General features: G+C 31.2%; 1 protein-coding gene across 1 annotated transcript; it reads left to right on the top strand.

The window, feature by feature from the left end:
• The first annotated feature begins 10,100 nt into the window (after window positions 1-10,100).
• Window positions 10,101-19,821, top strand: fwe (calcium channel flower). Its single transcript, XM_080157926.1, has 6 exons — window positions 10,101-10,341; window positions 12,929-13,061; window positions 14,740-14,843; window positions 15,358-15,452; window positions 16,595-16,702; window positions 17,066-19,821. The coding sequence occupies exons 2-6, from the start codon at window positions 12,950-12,952 to the stop codon at window positions 17,154-17,156; spliced, it is 510 nt and encodes a 169-aa protein (XP_080014052.1). The 5' UTR covers window positions 10,101-10,341; window positions 12,929-12,949; the 3' UTR covers window positions 17,157-19,821.
• The last annotated feature ends 301 nt before the right edge of the window (window positions 19,822-20,122 follow it).

The raw sequence follows: 20,122 nt of genomic DNA, 5'->3' as shown, positions 1-20,122 counted from the left end.
TACCTAAAAAAACTTTGAGTACTTTTATAAAATTGTTTGGTTGGTACAAACTTAGCGTGTCCAAACTTTTCAATCCCTAATTTTAATCTACGCAAGTGATAATTTTGTGTATCATAATTAGGGGTACACGTCAATTTATCGTCATTTGTCTTATCCTTGAACCGATAATGTTCTTCATTACAGGTGTAGGTAAACATGTTTTTTTTTAATATTAACCCCCCCCCCCCGTGGCAGCTTGTACCCCATAAGAGTAACTACGCCTTTACTACGAGAAGAAATTGATTAAAGCGGAGAAATCAATCTCTCTAATTCTGTAATATTGGATAAAAGGAAATTCTATAGATTTTGTATTATTGGAAAAGATAAAAATAAATTTGCTCAGAAAAATATAAATTGCGTTTTTAACAAACAAAACAAGGAATTGAAACCAGGTTAAATATACAATAATATAGTTTGAATAGAGGGATTTTATTTTATATTCTTTTATTGACCTATAAAAATATTTACATTTTAAGTAAATAAAAAATATAAATTAATCTATATAATCTTAAAAAGAGTTTTTCATTGGACCGTGATGGAAAATATATCTTAAATGGAAAAAGTCACAATGATAATAAATTAAGCCATGTTTCTTTTTCAATATATATTCAACTGCCAGGCTAATTGTTTTTTTTTTTTGATAACCTCTAGCTATAACATTAGCGCCGAATAGCAATTTGCAGCAATTGCAGCAAAAAATAGTTGAAATATTTTGAAATAAAAATAATAATGTACATCTTATAGTTTTAGAAATTTCTTTATTTTTACTTATCTTTTGATATGTAAGTTAAAATAATATGATTTCTCGTATTCATTCGAATCCGGTGGATAGGAACCAGGGGGTTTCTTATTTACCGAAGAACAGACTTTTTCACTGCAGTGAATTTTATATTTTTTTGGGGAAGTTTAAAAAAACTTTTTAGAAATAAGCTAATATTTTTTTCTAACTTAATCTACCGCTTAATATGTATATCCATTATTAAGCGTAAACATCATTTAATATGATTGGATAATATGTCATTTGCAGCTACGGACAAATTAAAATGTACAATTTGAAAAATGAAAAGTACGACATAGAAATAATTTTCTACATAAAAAATGCGCAAGTATAAAGATTGATTTTGTGCAATAACAACTTTATTATTTGATGAAATATTGACAAAACTTCATTTTTATTAAAATGGATACAGAAAAAAAAGCCTCTTTCAAGGGTCTAAGCAAATGTCGTTTTTTAAACATAATACCTTTTTTGAAAGACATTAGAAATCATAATAAAACTTGTATTTCATTCCCGCTCGTTTTCCGGAAGGTGATAGGTTTGAATCTCTGCCAAACACCACGACATTTACAGTGAGAGTAGGGAGAATGCCTAATGCTTAAAACAGGCGCAACTCATTACCATGCTAAGTTAGGACTTCCAAACTTCTTATACGATTTTTTTTATATGAATAAATATAGAGATCTAGATACATAATCACTAAATCAGCCAATAGGAAAACAGCTCAGCCATATTATTGGTTAGAAAGTGTACAAGGTGTTGAATTTCTTTGGATAAAGCTAACTTTTAAATTTAGCGTCGTTCTTATTAATGCCATGTATATAACTATAAATAGACAAAAGGATTCTTTTAGGTTTGACAGATTATGGTGCTAGGATTGACCATTTTTCTAAACCTATTTTAAAATGTTACTGGTACAAATGAAATTAATTGGAAATTGTATAATTATTTGCAAGGACTTGCTGCGGATACAAATATTCCCTTAACCTGACCACACATCCCCTCCCCCCCCCCTATCCTAATTTCCCTTAATAAACAAGGATGACAACAAAGCACAAGGAGATCTCAAGAGCATTTGAAGATTTGTTAAAATAATGATTATAAATATATAGGAGAAAATAATCACAAAACCTTTCTCACGTATTTTATATTTACATTTATATTTTGTAGCATACCCAATGGTATTAAAAATCTTTTTTTTAAAATCAACCGTCTATCTTGAAAAACAGCTGAGAAAATCATATTTACCCCATAGCGTCACGGACTGACTGACGGGAAGACATAAAAAGGGAAAGAGTGGCTTCGCTACTAGATAAAAACAACATCATACAATGGCCCCAAACAGTATATTTACTCTTCAAACTTTAAAACTGAAGAAAGATTGATCGATTAGCACACAATAAGGGGCAGTAGGTAGGTAGGCGATAAGTTTTTAAACATTTATTTCATTTTTTGTAAAGCTAAAGTGATCTCAAATAGAGGCAAGTCAAAAAAGGTTCGACAATTTATTATACGTTGAACTCAACAAAGCTTTTGATACTATTTTGACAAAAATAGTATATCATTATTTCTTTTTGATTCTCAAAACGGTAGTAGAACTTTTAATCTTTATCATTGACGATACTGTATTTAAGAACATCATTGCTGGGAAATTTTAAGATTAAATCCATTTTTGTTGGCCCAGATGGCCTCAAATCCCTGGCCAACAAACATGGTTATAATTTTTTATATCATTATTCGCTGAAAATTGTCTATAATACATTACATTTTTCCCGCAGTATGGCTGAGAACCGGGTCTAATCCAGCGGATAATAATCAGCTTTGAATGTAAATAATTTTAAGAACGGGACTGTCCAACATACCAGATATACTTTGAAAACTTGCAATAATCAAAATAATGGATTTATTATTACCTGGATCTTACAACAGATTTTCATATTCTCTAATATCTATCACCTATCCCACCCTTTACCACATCCCTCGAACATAAACGAACTGACCAAAAAAAAACAGAAAATAGCATGCTAAATTGACAAAAAAATTTCTTCTGTAATAATATCCACGTATATTCTGAATCTACATCCATTTTGAAAATAAAGAATTTGACGTAGTTTACCTTTTCTGCAATGATCAATTGCGTTTTCGTGTTTTGATTGATAAGTACGAAGTATTTATTTAACTAAAAATAATTTAGGCAATTAACGTTCTAACTTGTTTAGATATCAAAACGTTTCACACAGTTTTTTGGCTGAAAATAAATGATATCTTTATCTATAATTATCAGGGATAAGGGATAGGAAACCTGGCCATAAATTAGGTCTCGGCCTGGTTTTGAAAGGGATCATGCAACTTTTACCATTTGCCTAATTTAACGACCTTACTGGCGGACAACTCATATTGGCTACCGCTCTAAACCAATAGTGTTCTGTGATTTGGGCTTGTTTTGTATCAACCAATCACCAATTGGGGGAAGTTTTAGAAGCAGACAATTCTAGAAAAAATAATGATTTCGTCTGCTACGAAAAAATAAATATAAATGGTGTTATTAAATCTTCTTAGAGTTAAACATTAAAAAAGGGCCATATAGAAAAAACAAAAATAACGGGATTATTTTTTTGGAAAGAAGGTAGCTACGAATTTTCATTTGGTAGTTTATAAATTAGATGTTGTATTTTGAATTTTAAAAATTTAGTACTGAATTGATACAACACCGTAACCCTAATTTTTGTACAATACAACACAGTACAGATATATCATTACATTATAGTATCCAAAGAACTTGATAGAATGTTACCCAAGTGCATATTTATTTATTTATTTTGAATTTTAATTAGCAATGAAATTTTCAAATAAAATTTTTACTCATTAATAAAAATGCAAACAATACAAACTAAAATCTGTCTGAGGGAAACCCAACGATAGCTTTCTTGCAGTTCAAATTACCAAAGTAAAAGATAAAAAAATTTTGGGAGAGAAAAAACTTCATTTTAACAAAAGCCATTAATATATAGGTTTATAAAAAGTTATGTTTTTTACTTTAAACTAGCTACCTGAATTTGATTCTATACTTTATCTACACACACACACACAGCTTTTTCCTTAGCGTTTAGGACGAACCACTGCGTCATCCCAAAACTGGTTTATTAGGCCTAGGCTTGAAATAGGCCTGAAATAATATTTTCCTACGTTTCCCATCCCTTATCCCTGATAATTATTGCTTAAACTTAATTTAACTTTAAAAGCTTCTTTTCTTTTACAGAAGTGTGTGTGCAGTTGTGTGTGTGTGTGTGTGTGTGCAAGTTTTGATTCTGCTACTGCATTGGTCAAATTATCAACTACTCTCTCACTTAATTCAAGTTGTAACTGCGAATAATGTTATTGTTCGGTACAATATGGCATACTATCAGATGCGCCCTAAGTATTAATATTGGAGAACAAACAAGCTCAGATTTTTTGTGAACGAGGACAATCTAATCTTCAAAGTACAAACTTAGGACACAAACAGTGCAGCAGTGGCTAAAATATTTTACTATAGACATAAAAAAGCTTTTATATCATAAAATCTAATACTAAAAAGCAGTAAGTTTTTTGTCTGAATCTTAAGATTTCAACCGATTGAGTTCTCCGATTTAATGAAAATTTATATAGGGCCCAGGGTTGTTTTAGCATATTTAATCTTGTGATGGTTATAGGCCATTTTTTCAATCTTCGAGTAAAGGTAACTTAGATGCTAGTCTAATATACAGACATAAAGATAAATAATATACATACATACTTGTAAGAAGACAATGTAAATTACATTTCAATTAAACAAAGTTATTAAATATTACGAACTCTTTAATGAAAACTTGGCCCTAAGTCTCTTTAAGCGATTTGATATTTCCAGTACAAAAAAACTTTCCAAAAACTTTAGCCCTAATTTTCTCAAAATTTTCTTATTTTTTTAATATCTGGGGAATTTAAATAATTGAAATCACCCAGGGATCTAAAGAGATAAGACAAATGGCCGATGAATTAATGTACACACATCCCTAATGATAATGCACAAAATAACCCTTTCTGTAGATTACAATTAGTGGTTGAAACGTTTGAACATTCAGCTTAATGTACAAACAAATCAAAATCCAATAAAAGTCCCCAAAGTTGTTAAGCCAACAAATAAGTAAACATTATAATCAGCATTTAAGGACTAGTGTAATAAGCAGCCCAATTTCCCCGCCCTCCCTGGAATTTATCCCTCCTTCAAAAAGTTGATGAACCAAGCCAAAGTTTTATTTGTTTGATTTGAGCATGTGTTTTGAAAGTGGCCCCAAACAACCTAACAACTAAATGCACTTTGGAAATGCATATTCCTCAATTCCAGTTTGAACTAGTTCATATTCAGAAGGAGGGATATCCAAACTAAAAGAAATATTTTGCTACCAGTTAGAAATAGTATATTACATCAGGGAGGGAGGGAACATTAGACTGTTTAATGTTTATTGCATTCTCCCCAAATTTTATAGTAACATTTTCGTTGGCATAACAACTTTGGGGACTGAGTGTTGAGTGTCCAAACGTTTCAACAACTTATTGTAATCCACAAAAGGGGTTGTTCTGTTTATCATAATTTGGGATGTACATCAATTTATAGGCCAACTTCTTAGATCGCCAGGAAATTACGTAATGAAATTTTTGCCGTGATTTTCATACACATTGAACTCAACAAAACATTTGAAGCTATATTTTGATGAAAAATTGCTAAATTAAAATATTTTCTCCATTAAAAAGTAACATACCTTAACTTTTACTTTATAAAATGGAAAACTACTTTATTCATAAAAAAATTTAATATTACTGCTAAAAGTTGATTAAATTAAAAGAACAGATAGGGTATGCGCTATATGTAACTCCGCCCACAGGGATGTTTGGTATTGGGTCTTTGAAATCAGCTAATAGCGTCGGAAATATAAACAGACTCCATCACTTGGGTTAGGTAGTTGTCTAAACTATAGATTTAAACTTATTTATACATTATTTAGACCTATTCTTTTGTAATCGTATTTAATATTTTTCCCGAATAAAAACAGCATATTTCTAAAGCATAAGAAATTTAACCGTAAAAACAATTATTAAAAAGCTTAAATAAAACAGGAATAAAATACAGATTAGAATAAATTGAATAATTCCAGTTATTCTATTCAAAAGTTATTCTACAGAGATTAGCCTCTTTTTAACCCTTATAATAAAATTACAGGATCTCTATGTGTGTTAGTTCTTAAAAAATCGCTAACCGCTGAAACGATATGGTTCTACTTTAAAATCTAGCGTTATTTAAAGACTATAGACAGCTTTTCGCGGATATTAAAATAAGAAATTTAAAATATAATATCAAAACCAGTTTGATTCGAAGGCCCGTGCTGACAAAAATGGTTTTAGATCATGATTTTCATTTGAATACTTCGTAGAAAGCTGGCTATAAGACTATATGATACATGTTTTTTTCCTTATCGCCGGTTATAATCCAGCAGAGATTGATCGGTTTCGATACCAAACTGGAAAAGGAGTTCTTACCTTTGCAATTTTCTTTTAACATATATTATGGATGTTTTCTTTCTTGATTTAAATAAAAATGAAGCCTAAGGAATTCGGATTAAGAAATAAAACATGCACTTGAAGTAATTTCGTGACGTCAATAATTAATAACATTTTTGTAAACGTTTCATAATTAAAGCTTTTCCAAAATAAGGGTAGGTCCGTCCATTCCTACCTGCGTAACGGTTAGCTCTTTTCGTTGAATTAGACATGTTAGAATCGATTTCAAACATTGCACGATAATTTCCATAACAATTAAGTACGAATTAGGAAGCGTAGCAACTCTACCAGAAAGTCCGTACCTCCATTTAAAACATGCTGTTTTTTTATAACTTTTTTGGACAACATAATTGTTTAATATACATAATTATCATATTCATCTGATTGTTTTTTTGTAATAATGTATGATCTTTTACTGAATCCTATATTAACGCAATTTGCAAGAAATTTATGTACAATTAAGACTTACAAAATTAATGTTCTGCTTGTACTTCCTTCTCATTTTTACAGCTTCGCCTTTATGGATTTTACCATCCTTGTTTTGTTGTAGTTAATCAACACTTTAAGTAAGCAGTTCTCGTCATACACCAGATTATCATGTACAATAATAAATTGAAACTTGTAACTGGCTAAAATAACGACCCCCCCCCCCTACTACTGGATGAACGAACTGTTCAATACATTAGATACAAATTAATACTTTAGAATAGAAATATTGATGAAAGATATAGCATCACGCAATTAATACTGATTTTATAATAATTCTTTTTCGAGAACTCTTCTTACAAATAACACATTACCAACGGCTGTAACCCTTGTACTTAGGACTCTGATATCACAGGGGCAAAAAGAGGCTATCTTATCTGTAAATGAAATTGCCTGAAACCATCATGGACCAACGAGAACTCAATCAATTCAGAAGGTAATGACAAAAACCCTAACTAATCTATATAGTAGGATGAAATATATTTATTACCCTAAATAGTCAGTCAGACAAAATAATCCATAGGAATTTCTTAGCAAACAAAGATTTTTGTTTATATCTAGTCACTTATCCTTATCTAGTAATGTGAGCGATGAATTTTACTTTTTAACCAATAATGTGATCGGATAGTCAACAAACTTGAGGGATAAGGGATCTAAATATTTAGTAGAAGTTGCGACAATAAGCAGGAATAAGGCGAAATAGAAATATAGACCGGTTGTCCTTGCTACTAAGTTTGCCAATTTTAACTTGCTTACCTGTGAAAAAGGAAGAAAACCAATTAAAATGACAAAAACAAAATTTAAAATATGAAAAACATAAAAATAACACTATTCAATGGTCTGATAGAATTTTGTATTTGTATTAATATATTCCAATCGATATATAATTACTTGGATGTTGAATCATATTTTCGCCTACTCCAATAAAATGGTAAGTCTAGCTGGCTATTATAACGACTCTCCCTTCCACCCCTTTTATCCTATCCCTCCTTCAATAACAAGGACTAAAGTAGCAACATAAACATTTCCCCTGTCATAATATCCACGTATATTATATCCATTCATATTCCTTAGTAGTAAAAAAAGATATTTCTGTAAACAACTAAAAAGATTTCAATAACAATAAAGCTTCTTATATTCTATTTTGGGGTAAAGTACTTCCTCCCTCCCAAGAGAAATCATCCAGAGAAAATAACTTTCTTCCAAAAAAATTTCTAAGTTTTATATTTTAGATATTCAGTTTAAAGATCTCCGTCGTCGACTTACCTTTTTAGAGGCCTCTAGAGCGTAGCCCATAGTACTTAAATACTATTTGTACTGGGTTGAGGAACGACCAAGCTTTTTATCTATAAAAGCCAATAACATATAGCAAAACATATACATATTATACAAGAATATTATAGAATATTAATATTTAAGAATTGTAATTTCAGTTTCAAGCTTTTTATAACAAAAAAGTATCATCCACCAAGTGTACTATATATCTAGAAGGTCGTCTTAATTTTTTGGTTATTTTAATCCTAATTTTAGTATGAAATACTCGTGATATTAGTTAAATTATGTAGTATTTATAAAAATAACAAGGATGACAACATCCATAAGTAGCGAAGCTGAAAAAAACATTAAACTAAACAAATCACGAAACCTTGTAAGATTTATTACGCGAAAATATAGGAATCGATCTAGCACCTCAACCAATAAGCAAATCTTAATGAAACTTTGTGGGGATATGTAAATTGTGAACTTATTTAATATCTCAACATAACTGCCGCCTATCTCAAATAGGAGTAAAGAAAATAATGAAAACTTAAAAATCTAATAATCGAACTAGCACCCCAACCAATATGCAAATCTCAATAGTACTTGATAAAAATATGCAGAATATTAAAGTATGCAATCCCTGAAAATTTCAGTCGTCTATCTTGTACAGGAGTTGAGAAAATCATGAAAACTTAAAAATGTAGGTATCGATCTAGAAGCCCAATTGATTGGTGGATCTTGATGAAACTTTGTGAAAATATGAAGAATGTTAACATATTTAATCCCTGAAAATTTCAGCAATCTATCTTTTATAAGTGCCGAGAAAATTAGGTGTCTTCTTTCTTTCTCTAACAGACGGGCGGACAGACAGTCGGACGAACGGACGGACACTTCGAATTGTAGGTAAGTACATCTATAATAGTAATCCTGCAAATAAAGCAATTTTATAGTTATAAGTTCAAACTTACAAACGTTCTTTTGAATTTTTTGGTCTTTAGAGCATTTTTCAGATGAACTAGAGCTTCGTTTCTAAAGATGTTGCCAAGCTTATTAATTTAATTTTAAGATTTAAGTACATTTAACCCTTCTACTAAACCACCAATCTTCTGTTTTTTATATTACAATAATGGATTTATTATAACTTGGACCCTACACCAGAATATAATATACTCTAATAGTATTACAATAATAAACTTTTAGCTGTCTTTAATAACGATCCACCCTCAAACCCCTTTCACCCGTTCTCTTACTGGATGAATGAACTGACCAATAAGTTATGTCCATGTTAGCAATCTAAATTGACAACAATTTTTCCCCTGTCATAATATCCAAGCATATTCTATATCCATTATTATAATCTATTATAATTTTACAATACACATATGTTTACACACACACACACACACACACACAAACACAGAGACCCCAATACACACACACAATTAAGAGAGAAGGGGGGATGGGGTGTGTTTCAGAGGCTGAATGTGACTCTCGGAGAAAAGGGAGAGGCAATAAGAAGCTCCAAGAGAAAATTAGGTAGAGGGGAAGCAAAACCCCCTTCCCCCTCCCGGTTTTTCTTTCGGGTTCAACAATAAGATCTAAAAGGAGATAGATAGATAGAAAGAGAGAGAGACAGAGAGAGAGAGAGAATGAAAGAGGCTTCCTTGATATTATATTTCTCTCTCACTTTCTTTTTCTCACTCTCTTTCTTCCTTTCTTTTTTTGCAGCCTCTCTCTTCTTTCCAATTATCTACCCTATCTCCGCCCTCCCCATATTTCTAAAGGGTATCATAATATCAGGGAGGACAAGGACAATAATAGTTCAATTAGTCTAGCTAGAGTCCTTATTTTCCTGCAATTGTCCAATGTTTACAATACACCAAATGCTGAATTTGAACATCAAAAGTCAATGAGGAGGATTAAATTAGCTCCCAATGTCCTATGCCCTCGTTCCCTGACTAATATCGACTGAACTCAGCTGATGTTCACCAAAGTCACACTACTCTAATTCGAGTTATCATCTCGCCTTAGAAAAAGTTTGCCCCCAAAGCTCGCGCCGCGCTGCCTCCGCCTATTAAAAGTTTAGCGCAGTGTTGAAAAAAGTGTTGAGTCGGTGAATTTTGTGATTTAAAAAAAATTGTATTTATGAATCAAATGACTGCTGTCCCAGTTTTGTTATTTCACTTCTAGTTTATATTTTTCAGGTAAAACATATTTTTAGTTTTTTTATTTATATCAAAATATTCGTAATAACAATTATCATCTTTATATAAAAGTAATAAGATGTCTAGTCTATGATTGTGTGTTTGTAGCCTAAGATGGTTTATTTATAGTAAAGCTTCTTGTAGGTCCAGGGAAGGTTTATAACTATATTGTTGGCTAACACCTCTACCATGTCAAGAAAACTCCCCAAAGTGAGCCCTTTTTTCTTAGGGAATCTTTACTTAGCCGCTGGGAATATGGTTTTAGACTATCAATGAAAAGAGAACCCCTACATGCTAGAGGCAAATCGATTATTTAGTTGAAATTATTTAAAATATTACTTTAAACATAAAAACAAACATATGTCGAACAGACAATGTAGGCTTTATTTAAAACTACATACTTAAAGATAGACAGATAGATGTCCTATTTATTTTATATAAGGATTCTGTATTATTAATATTTCGCTACAAAAATTTATACATGTAATAGGTAAATAAAACAAGGAAGACAACATTCATTATCGCCAAGAGTAGCTGAACAAAGTTTTAAATTATATAAATAAATTTACACTGAGGGCAGCTATTTAGGGCATTCGGACACACCTCCAAAGTTTATAAAAAAGCTTCCCAGCGGTTTCCCTCTAGTTTAGCACAGAAAAAGCTTTCCAGTGGTTTCCCTATAGTTTAGCACAGAAAAAGCTCTTAATTTTTAAAATAAATTGAAAATAGGGCACTGCAGGGGTTAGGCAAAGAAAAACAAGGATGACAACATCCATAAAAGCGAAGCTCTAAAATCATGAAGAAGGTCAAACACAGAAATACTCTTGTTAGAACTTAATAAGCAAAACATTAATTTAAAGTCAAAGTAAGTCTAGACAAAATTTTACATAAATTTGTAGCAAAATTGCGTAAATACTGAAAAGGGAATACTTTCAGTTTTAGTATTTGATTAAAGAGATGCTTCACTTATAATATTGTACAGCATTGTTATCCTTCGAATCAGCATCTAAAAAATCAGATGAATAGGATAATTATATCATACAAATCAGCATATTTTAAATGGACGTTCTGGTAACGATTATATAGATGCCACGCTTTTAAAATCATACCTAACTGATATAGGAACCATCATGCAAAGTTTAAATGTCTAAATTAACTAAAAGAGCTACCCGTTACGTACGGACGGACGACCCTAATTATAGATAAGTGTCGCTTTTAAAATGTCCCCTATCCTACGATTTCTCCATTCAAGAGGGGGGGGGGGGGTGTCATTGATAGACGGACACATTGTGGGGAAGCACCAAACAAACTTTTAAGTTTCAACAATCTGTGTCAATGCGCATTTGTTTTTATCAAGATGTTAATAATTAGGACAACAAATGAGGCTTTCCCTCATAGTTCATATCAAACACTGACCCCCCCCCCCCCACCCACATTTTTAAATAAATGTAAGAGGAGGATAGTTTGTTTTTGTCATGCCTGTGGGGAGGGTGGTCCCTGCTCTGCAGTACGAATACCAGCATTCCATTAACTCTTCGGTACTAAACAGTACCAAATATAACCTAACCTAACCCAAAATAGCCAACTTACATAAAAGTTTCAAAGATAACGGTATTAATATAAACAGCTTTCCGCGGATATAGAATGTACAATTATTTTTTTACCCGTGCCTTCGGCACCTCGGGGCTAAAAAATTGGTTTTAATCTTATGATTGTACATTTTTATATTCGTAGAAACCAGGATATAATACGATGCTAGACATAGTTATTTTTGTATGGATGAGAACCGGTTCCTATCCACCGAATTCGAATGAATACGAGAAATTATTTTCTTGTTTTTACTGCACTAATTATGGACATAACTGCTATTGTTAAACTTTATTTAGGAATTTTATTTACAATATTTTTAGATCAAAGACATTCAATCTAAACAAAAATGTAAAAAATTATTAGATTTCAAAATGTCAAATGATGTTGAATTTTAATAACACAAAATAATTTATCATATCGGGATAGTTATTTATCTCATCGTTTTATAGACAGCTTTCCGCGGATTTCAGTATGGTTGAGAACTGGTACTAATCTAGATAATAGGAAAGAGATAAGAGGGGATGTTCATAAGATATATGATGGGGGGGGGGGGGGGCATTTTGTACTGATGTTATTGATTAAGATTAGTAGAGAATTCACAACTGATATTTACGCCGACATTATTTCCAATATTGTGCATTTTTCAACCATAAATTAAGAGAATAATACTAAACATGTTACCTAGGTATTTATTTTTAGTTTTTTACAAAAAATACAGCATAGGGGTGCAAAAATGGGGTAAGGGGGATGTATCCCGCCCCTGGAAATAAAATAATACCCCTCTTATTGTCTGTAATACACCCACCCTCGATTTTGTTTTAACGGGGTTATAATTTGTCAAAAATCGTTAAGGGGGTGTTAAAATATTTGGATGCGCTGTGCACAACCACTTTGGCAAAAACCTTGTACTGTACACGCCACTGTCTTTAATTTCATAATTTTTTATTTAAAATTAAAAACAATCAAACATCCTAATACTTAATGTATATATTTTCAGTGAAAAGTGACTTTGTGAGAAATGGACGCGGTCAAGAATTTTGTGTTCCCTAACGCCGCCAGTCAGCCGGATGATGGCGTTGCGTGGTGGCTAAAATACGCCTGCAAAGCAGCCGGCATTCTTAGCGGCATAGGTATGTTTTATTTTTCAGCTCATTAGACTCTTTAGGTATAGTCCCTTTCGTGGCAACGTCTCTTAAGGGGCGTTTTGTCGTATTTTTCAGTAGCTTTTCCCTAATTTCTAGCCCCTGCCGGGGGGGGGGGGGGGCCTCCAACCCTGCGTAGCAATCACCCAACCTAACCTAAAATAACCTATCAAAAGCTACTGTGAAAGAACAACGAAACGCCCCTTAAGGGTCGATGCCACGAAATAAACTATACCCGACCTTTTTTGTTTAAATTTTTCATAGTTTACTGAATTTTCGGATCTCTATAAAACTTGACTTTAATCGAAGTGGTGATTTTAATTTTTAGTAGCGAAGCTACTCTATAATTCACTTTGTCCGTCCGTCCGTCAGTCAGTCCGTCAGTCCGTAACGCTATGGGGGAAATGGGATTTACTCAGCTCCTATAAAAGATGTGTATGGTCCGATTTTCAAAATTTTTTCAGTTATAGATATCAAAATTAAATTTCCCGTCTTTTAAAGAAGACAACCATGACGGCCAGACTGCCTTTTCAGCAGGTTTTAGGCTGTTTTTTATATTTTTAACATTTTTCTCCATATCTTCAGTGTTTATAGTCCGATTTTCAAAATTTTTTCAGTTGTAGATATCAAAATTAAATTTCCCCCGTCTTTAAAGGAAATAACCATGACGGCCAGACTGCCTTTTTGGCAGGTTTTAGGCTATTTATAAATATATTTAACACTTTTTTCCATATCTTCAGTGTATATGGTCCGATTTTCCAAATTTTTAAAGTTTTTAAGGATTTAAAAATTAAATTTTTTGTCGTTTTAAGAAAACAACCATGGCGGCCAGACTGCCTTTTATCAGGTTTTTGGCTATTTTTATATGTTTTACATATTTCCCAAGATCTTTGTTTATTTTGATCCAATTTTCAAACTTTTATGGGATATCAGTATCAAAATAATTTTTCCCATTGTTATGAGCATCTTTAATATAATTTACTTTGACCATCGTCATCATACAAAATAAAACAAGGTTTCATATTTATTTTATCCAATAAATCTATTCTTGATTTTAGTAAAAACATTTAAATCTACCTGTACGTATTCCCATCTACGATTTTTTGTGCTTCGCTACTTATGGATGTTGTCATCCTTGTTTTTCTTTTTAATTTGTCATATCATTTAAGTAAGAGTTATTGGAATATAATTATGCTGGTAATCTTTTTTAGTACAGAATAACAGTGTCCAGAATTTACAGAAATTTAGTTATTAACCGTCATTGGGGATAAACAACATTTTATCAAACAATGTCTTATTACTTATGATCCCTTGTAATTTCCTTATTAAAACTGAATTTTTACTGCATACTCACCCTTTTGGCTTGATTTTTATATTTGGCTTAATTTAATAAGAGAAAAATTCGCCATTATTGTATTTTATCGTCTTTTTATTATTACTTGGATCTTACACCAGATATTCATGTTCTCTTGGATTGGGATAAAATAACGATATTCCCTATTCCCCCCTTTATCCCATTTCTTTCTGTATTAAAGGATGCACGACTTGACCAATAAACGACAGGGGAAATAGCAACCTAAATTGATAAAAGTGTTTCCTCTGTCATAATATCCACGTATATTCTACATCCATTTCTTTATTTGTCTGACTAATTCTATTTATCCAGGAGCCATGATGTTTGGAGTGATGGTTGTATTATCCCCCTTTCCAACCTGTATCATAGCCGGGGTATGGCAAATTTGTGCTGGATTTATCATGATTGTTTTTGAGGTAGGTCTTTGCAAACTTTGGATAATATTATTATTTATTGTTTATTAGTTAATATTAATTATAAGGTCCAAGCAGAACCCACAAAATCAAAGCCACCCCCCCCCCCCCTTTAAAAAAGAGTTTAAATGTGGGTTGATTCTCAAAAATAATAAATGAGTGACTCGCAATAAAACTTTTGTAGAATTACTTGATTACCTCTAAATTTTCATCTTATAAATTGTCTTGTTCTTCTTTTCTTAAACAGCTATACATAAATAGGTAGCGGGACAAAGTGTCTCAAAAAATAGCCATGCCCATGGGACTTCATGAAAATGAGTAAGATGAGAGGAGAAGTGGGAAAGAAAATCCCTAAAAAAGAGACAGATTATCCCTCATTTGTATGACGTCACATGGGTGATTTTTGAGACACTTTGTTCTGCTACATAAATAGCCTACATATTAAGTAAAATATTTTATTAATTAATGTTTGAAAGTTTTCCAGCGCACTTTTATTGTAATTTGAATTATTTTTTAGGCACCTTTCTGTTGTTCATTTATTGAACCTGTTAGAAAGTTCTCTGATTTTATAGAGACAAGACCACCATGGCAGAAAACTATTCTATATGTTGTGTAAGTATGAATAGATAGACAGACAGATAGACATATAGATAGATAGACAGATATATAGACAGAAGGAGAGACAGGCAGACTGTAAGAGAGTTCTCTGATTTTATAGAGACAAGACCACCATGGCAGAAAACTATTCTTTATGTTGTGTAAGAATGGATAGATAGACAGATAGAAAGATAGACAGACAATCAGATATATAGACAGCTATATAGACAGACTGTTCTTTGATTTCATAGAAAAAAGGCCACCGTGACAAAAAAAAAACTTTACAATATGTTGTGCATGTATGGATTGATAGATTGAATAGATGATTAATTGATGGACGAATGGCTTGATGGATAGATATATGAGTTTATAAATTAATCAATTAATGGATAGATTAATAGATGAATGGATGGATATACTAATAGTTGGACGAATGGATAGATAAATTGTTAGATATATAGATATATAATGGATTGATAGATTGAATAATAAATGGAAATATTGATAAATAAATGTTATGAGAAGTTATGAATTGATTGATAAATGAACAGATAAATTAATGGATAGATAAATAAAAGATGGATATTTGTATGGATGATAGGACAGAGACTTTGACTGGTGGATGGACAGACAGATTGTTTCTTGGAGTTCCATATTTCTGCCCTTATTAATGGATAGATTATATAGATAGAAAATAAAATAATTTATGCTTTTTGGACTTTGTGATAACATTTGATAAATGTCAGAGAAATAAGAAATACATTGATCAATAATGAAGGTCTTCAATCTTAAAAAGAAATGCTATATTAATAAGAATTATAATATTACAAGATTGTATGAAAACTATTTCTTTGAATAGAATCATAACAAGGAAAACTAAATATTATTTAGAGTGATCAACACAGTTTATCCTCCTATTATATAAAGTAGTAAGCTTTTTTTGTCTGTAGCGCAGGATCTCTCTAACCGCTGAACCGATTTGGTTATCCTTAACAGGAAAGCTTCTTATGGGTCCAGGGAAGGTTTTTAACTATTTTTTAAACCGCCCCCCACCCTAGAGGCCTCTAGGGGCGTAGCCGCTAGTTTAAACATAATGCGTTAAGTCCATTGATATGAATAACAAGTAAAGAATAGTAAAAACCTTTTTCATTTTTCAGAATTGCTCTACCTCCCCTATTTTTGTGTCTTGGATTCAGCAGCCTGCTTGGATCTGCTATGCTTGGAGGCACCGGAGTTTTATATGGCACACAAGTATTCGGCAAGAAGTAAGTATTGCAGACAGACAGACCAACGTAACAGACCGAAATATTAGTATTTAAGATGTTCTTTTACAGTGACAGCACATATGTTTTTAGAGATGCAATTAAGCCTTACAGATTGACAGACCTAAAGATAGATATAGAGACGAACAGGTATATTAAATTAACCCTCAAACATGAACAAATCCCATTTAGTCTTATAAATATGTTACATTTTTAGAGAAAACGAGATTAAATAGAAAAAAAGACCAATAGTCTACCACCCCCCCTCCCCTTCAACTTTTTTTCGAAATTAGGGGGTATAGTAGACACTCTGAGGGAATTGCTAGTTCGTTCAATTGAAAATTTCATCCTTGCTTTTATTATCAGGGGAAGTCAGCCACAAGCCGCCACCCAGCAGAACACAGAACCTGATGAGAAGAATATCCTCGACGAGGGAGAGTGGGGAGCTAACCCCTAAAAAACCGGTTTCCAATCATGATTTATACACTTTGAACTGTTTTATACATACAAAACTGACACAAAGAAAACTGATTGTAAAACCAGTTATTTTTATCTAAACTGGTTTCACAATCATAAAACTTGATTTGTACAGAAATTACTTGGTATAACTGGTTTTTACCATCAAAAACTGGTTTAGTACAGTTTAAATATTTATAATTTACAAGTATAAAAAGTTGTATTGTAAAATAAAAACTTATTGCAGACCAAAAAACACTTTTTATAATATTAACAAAAGCTAGTCTGTAAATATTATAACAATTTGCTTGCTTTAATGCAGATGCCTGTTACAAGTCACAAAAATGCGGGATGTCTAACTTTTTAAAACTTCATGTACTCAATTAAAACACTTTTTAGACACCCGGTTTTAATTTTGATTTTATACTCATTTGATAATATTTTTTTTAAGGTAAAGAATCTCAAACTTGTTCTAGAATATAAGAAAATTTTGTATCAAGAAAAATACATTCCTTACTTATCATTTATTAATTTTTGCATTTTTTTGTAGAATAGTTTACTTTTGTGCATAGTAAGAAATACGTTTAAAGCCATGTATTAAATGCCAACAAATAAGCAATATTATCAGGGCTCGGCAGCCGCCTGTAACCCTCATGGAAATCAACCCTTTACAATTTTAAAAATAAGTTGGAAGTCTAAACCCTAGCTCAAAAATTTTCAACCTCCAAAAAGGATTTTAATTTACGGCTTAGTCACGGGTGACACTCGGCTGCCGAGACCTAAAGACTATCTCTAATTTAAATTTTTAAATTTGAATTAAATATATACTTATTACCAATGTCAACGAAAAAAATTCTGAAAAATTTAAAAAAAAGTATGCTCATATTATGCTTCGAGCTTAGACAAAGAACTGACCAAAATATTTTATCACCAAAAATTCTAAAGTGAATACAGGGTGTTTCAAAAGAAAGGTAAATGAAAACATTTATAAATTGTAAAAAAAAAACATTTTAATCCTTGAACACCCTGTTTTACATATTCATTTAGATTCTATTTAATATAAAAAATACCTTGTTCCAAACATAAAATATAAATCATTTTAAAATTGAAGTGCCATAAAATAAAAATAATTTGATAATATAGAATAAAAGCCAGCTATAGGTATACAGAAGAATAGTATATATGAAATAGGGCAAAACAGCTAATATAAATAACAACAAGAGACATAAATTTTAAAAACTGGAAAAAAATTTTTGCCCATAGCTTTTCTGACAGTCAAAATAGCACTTTCTCTACATATTGCACTTTTACTCGATACGAATTATTTTCGACAGGAAGATAAGTTAGGGGCAAAACAGTTTTTTTTAGATATCTCTGAAAATTATGCTAAAATTTATTTGGATCATTAGTAAAAAGACCAAAGGAGAATTTTAAATAATGTTAATAATTGTACAATGTACATAGAAGAAGATTTTATTTAGTATAATTAATTGTATTTGTATTTATTTATTTAAAAATGCTAAGATATTAATATTTGTAAAAATAACTTAGTAATGCATGTTAAATGTCAGGGAGGGATAGTGCATTTAAAGAAAATCTATCTTGTCCAAAACTTTTTCGTCAGTTAAGTTGGCATAATTGATTTAAAGTTGTTGTCAAAAATAGTTTGTCATGCCTTTTTAGGATATGTACTTTTAGAAAGTCATCAAATGATGGGTCTTTCAGGATATATTTGAAACTGACTGAAGTCTCTGCTTATGAAGAGCATGGTAACCCCAAAACATTGTTTACTTAATTTATTAATGGTTTCGCCCTTAGTTTCTATGGTAAGGTCGGGGGAGTTATCAAACTTTTACGATTTTTTCTAAAAAGTATAACTCAATAGGACCATCAATTTCAGAGATCTTATTCTACAGACAAAAAAACCTCACTACTTTATATCATAGAAAGAAAGTAAATTGGCAAAATATTCATATTGAAAGAAAAGACGACCTTTCAGATTTATAATGCCAAAGTAAAAGATTTTTGTTGTAAAATTTGCGATTTAAAAAAGATATGTCAGACCTTATTCTTTTGATTGACTAATTTTCGCATAATTTTGACAGAGGCATGGTTTTTCTTTAGATGCATGAGTCTGTTCCTGGTTAAATGTACCCTAGAAATCTGATTATAGCACCTTAATTGTTGATTATCTAAATAATGAGGAATCTAAATTGACATCTGTTTACTTTTTTATACCGTTTAGGAATTTTTAAAATAGAGTTTTAGTTGTGGATTTTAAATTAAATGACAGGAAAAATAAGGTAAAAAGTGAGTGTTAATTTTTTTTTCTTCGTAGTATATTTTTTCGATATTAATAATCTTAAAAGTTTCAGCACCTCTAAAACTCTATAATGGAAAAATATAGTTTAACAGCACAAGTAAACTGATGTCAATTTAAAATCCCAGTTGTTAAGTAATAAGTATAGCTGAATTTATTAGTATTATTACTAAAATATAACTTTTTTTTAGAGAATAGTCTAATCAATTTTTAAAATTTCTTTCTTTTGCAATAAAAACACACCCCTAAAAAAGTCTTAAAGGTTAAGGCGAACTTCTTAAGATCTTACCCTTTTTATTCCCGATAATATAAGTATAATTCATTCAGGGAGTAAGGGATACTACAATTGAAGAAAAAAATCACTTCTGCTAATTTTTAAAAGTATTAAATATATGTATTGAAACTTTGACAACCTATGCGAAATTTTCTGAAATAATAATTTTATGCAATTTTTTGAAATGGTGAAAAAATACGCAGAATTATTTTTCTTCATTTCCATATCCTTTATCCCTGAATATTATGATTAGAACTGAGAGGTTGATAATCTGAAATTCTTATGAAAAACAAAATAAAAACTACAAAGCATTTGTGTAACTCTTGTAGATAAATTATTATGAATAAAGAGTTAGAATAGAAGTTTTATATTG

This window comes from Acartia tonsa, chromosome 4, assembly GCF_053477335.1.
Source record: "Acartia tonsa isolate MP-2025a chromosome 4, ASM5347733v1, whole genome shotgun sequence".
In the NCBI taxonomy this organism is placed as follows: domain Eukaryota; kingdom Metazoa; phylum Arthropoda; class Copepoda; order Calanoida; family Acartiidae; genus Acartia; species Acartia tonsa.
The sequence above is the reverse complement of the archived record's forward strand: the minus strand, read 5'-3'. Positions and strand labels throughout refer to the sequence as shown.

Bases quoted from the DNA above. Each gene is read 5' to 3' on its own strand.
- fwe (XM_080157926.1), top strand. From the start codon at position 12,950: ATGGACGCGGTCAAGAATTTTGTGTTCCCTAACGCCGCCAGTCAGCCG. The intron at 13,062-14,739 runs GTATGTTTTATT...CTATTTATCCAG, and splicing joins CGGCATTCTTAGCGGCATAG to GAGCCATGATGTTTGGAGTG. The intron at 16,703-17,065 runs GTAAGTATTGCA...TTTTATTATCAG, and splicing joins ACACAAGTATTCGGCAAGAA to GGGAAGTCAGCCACAAGCCG.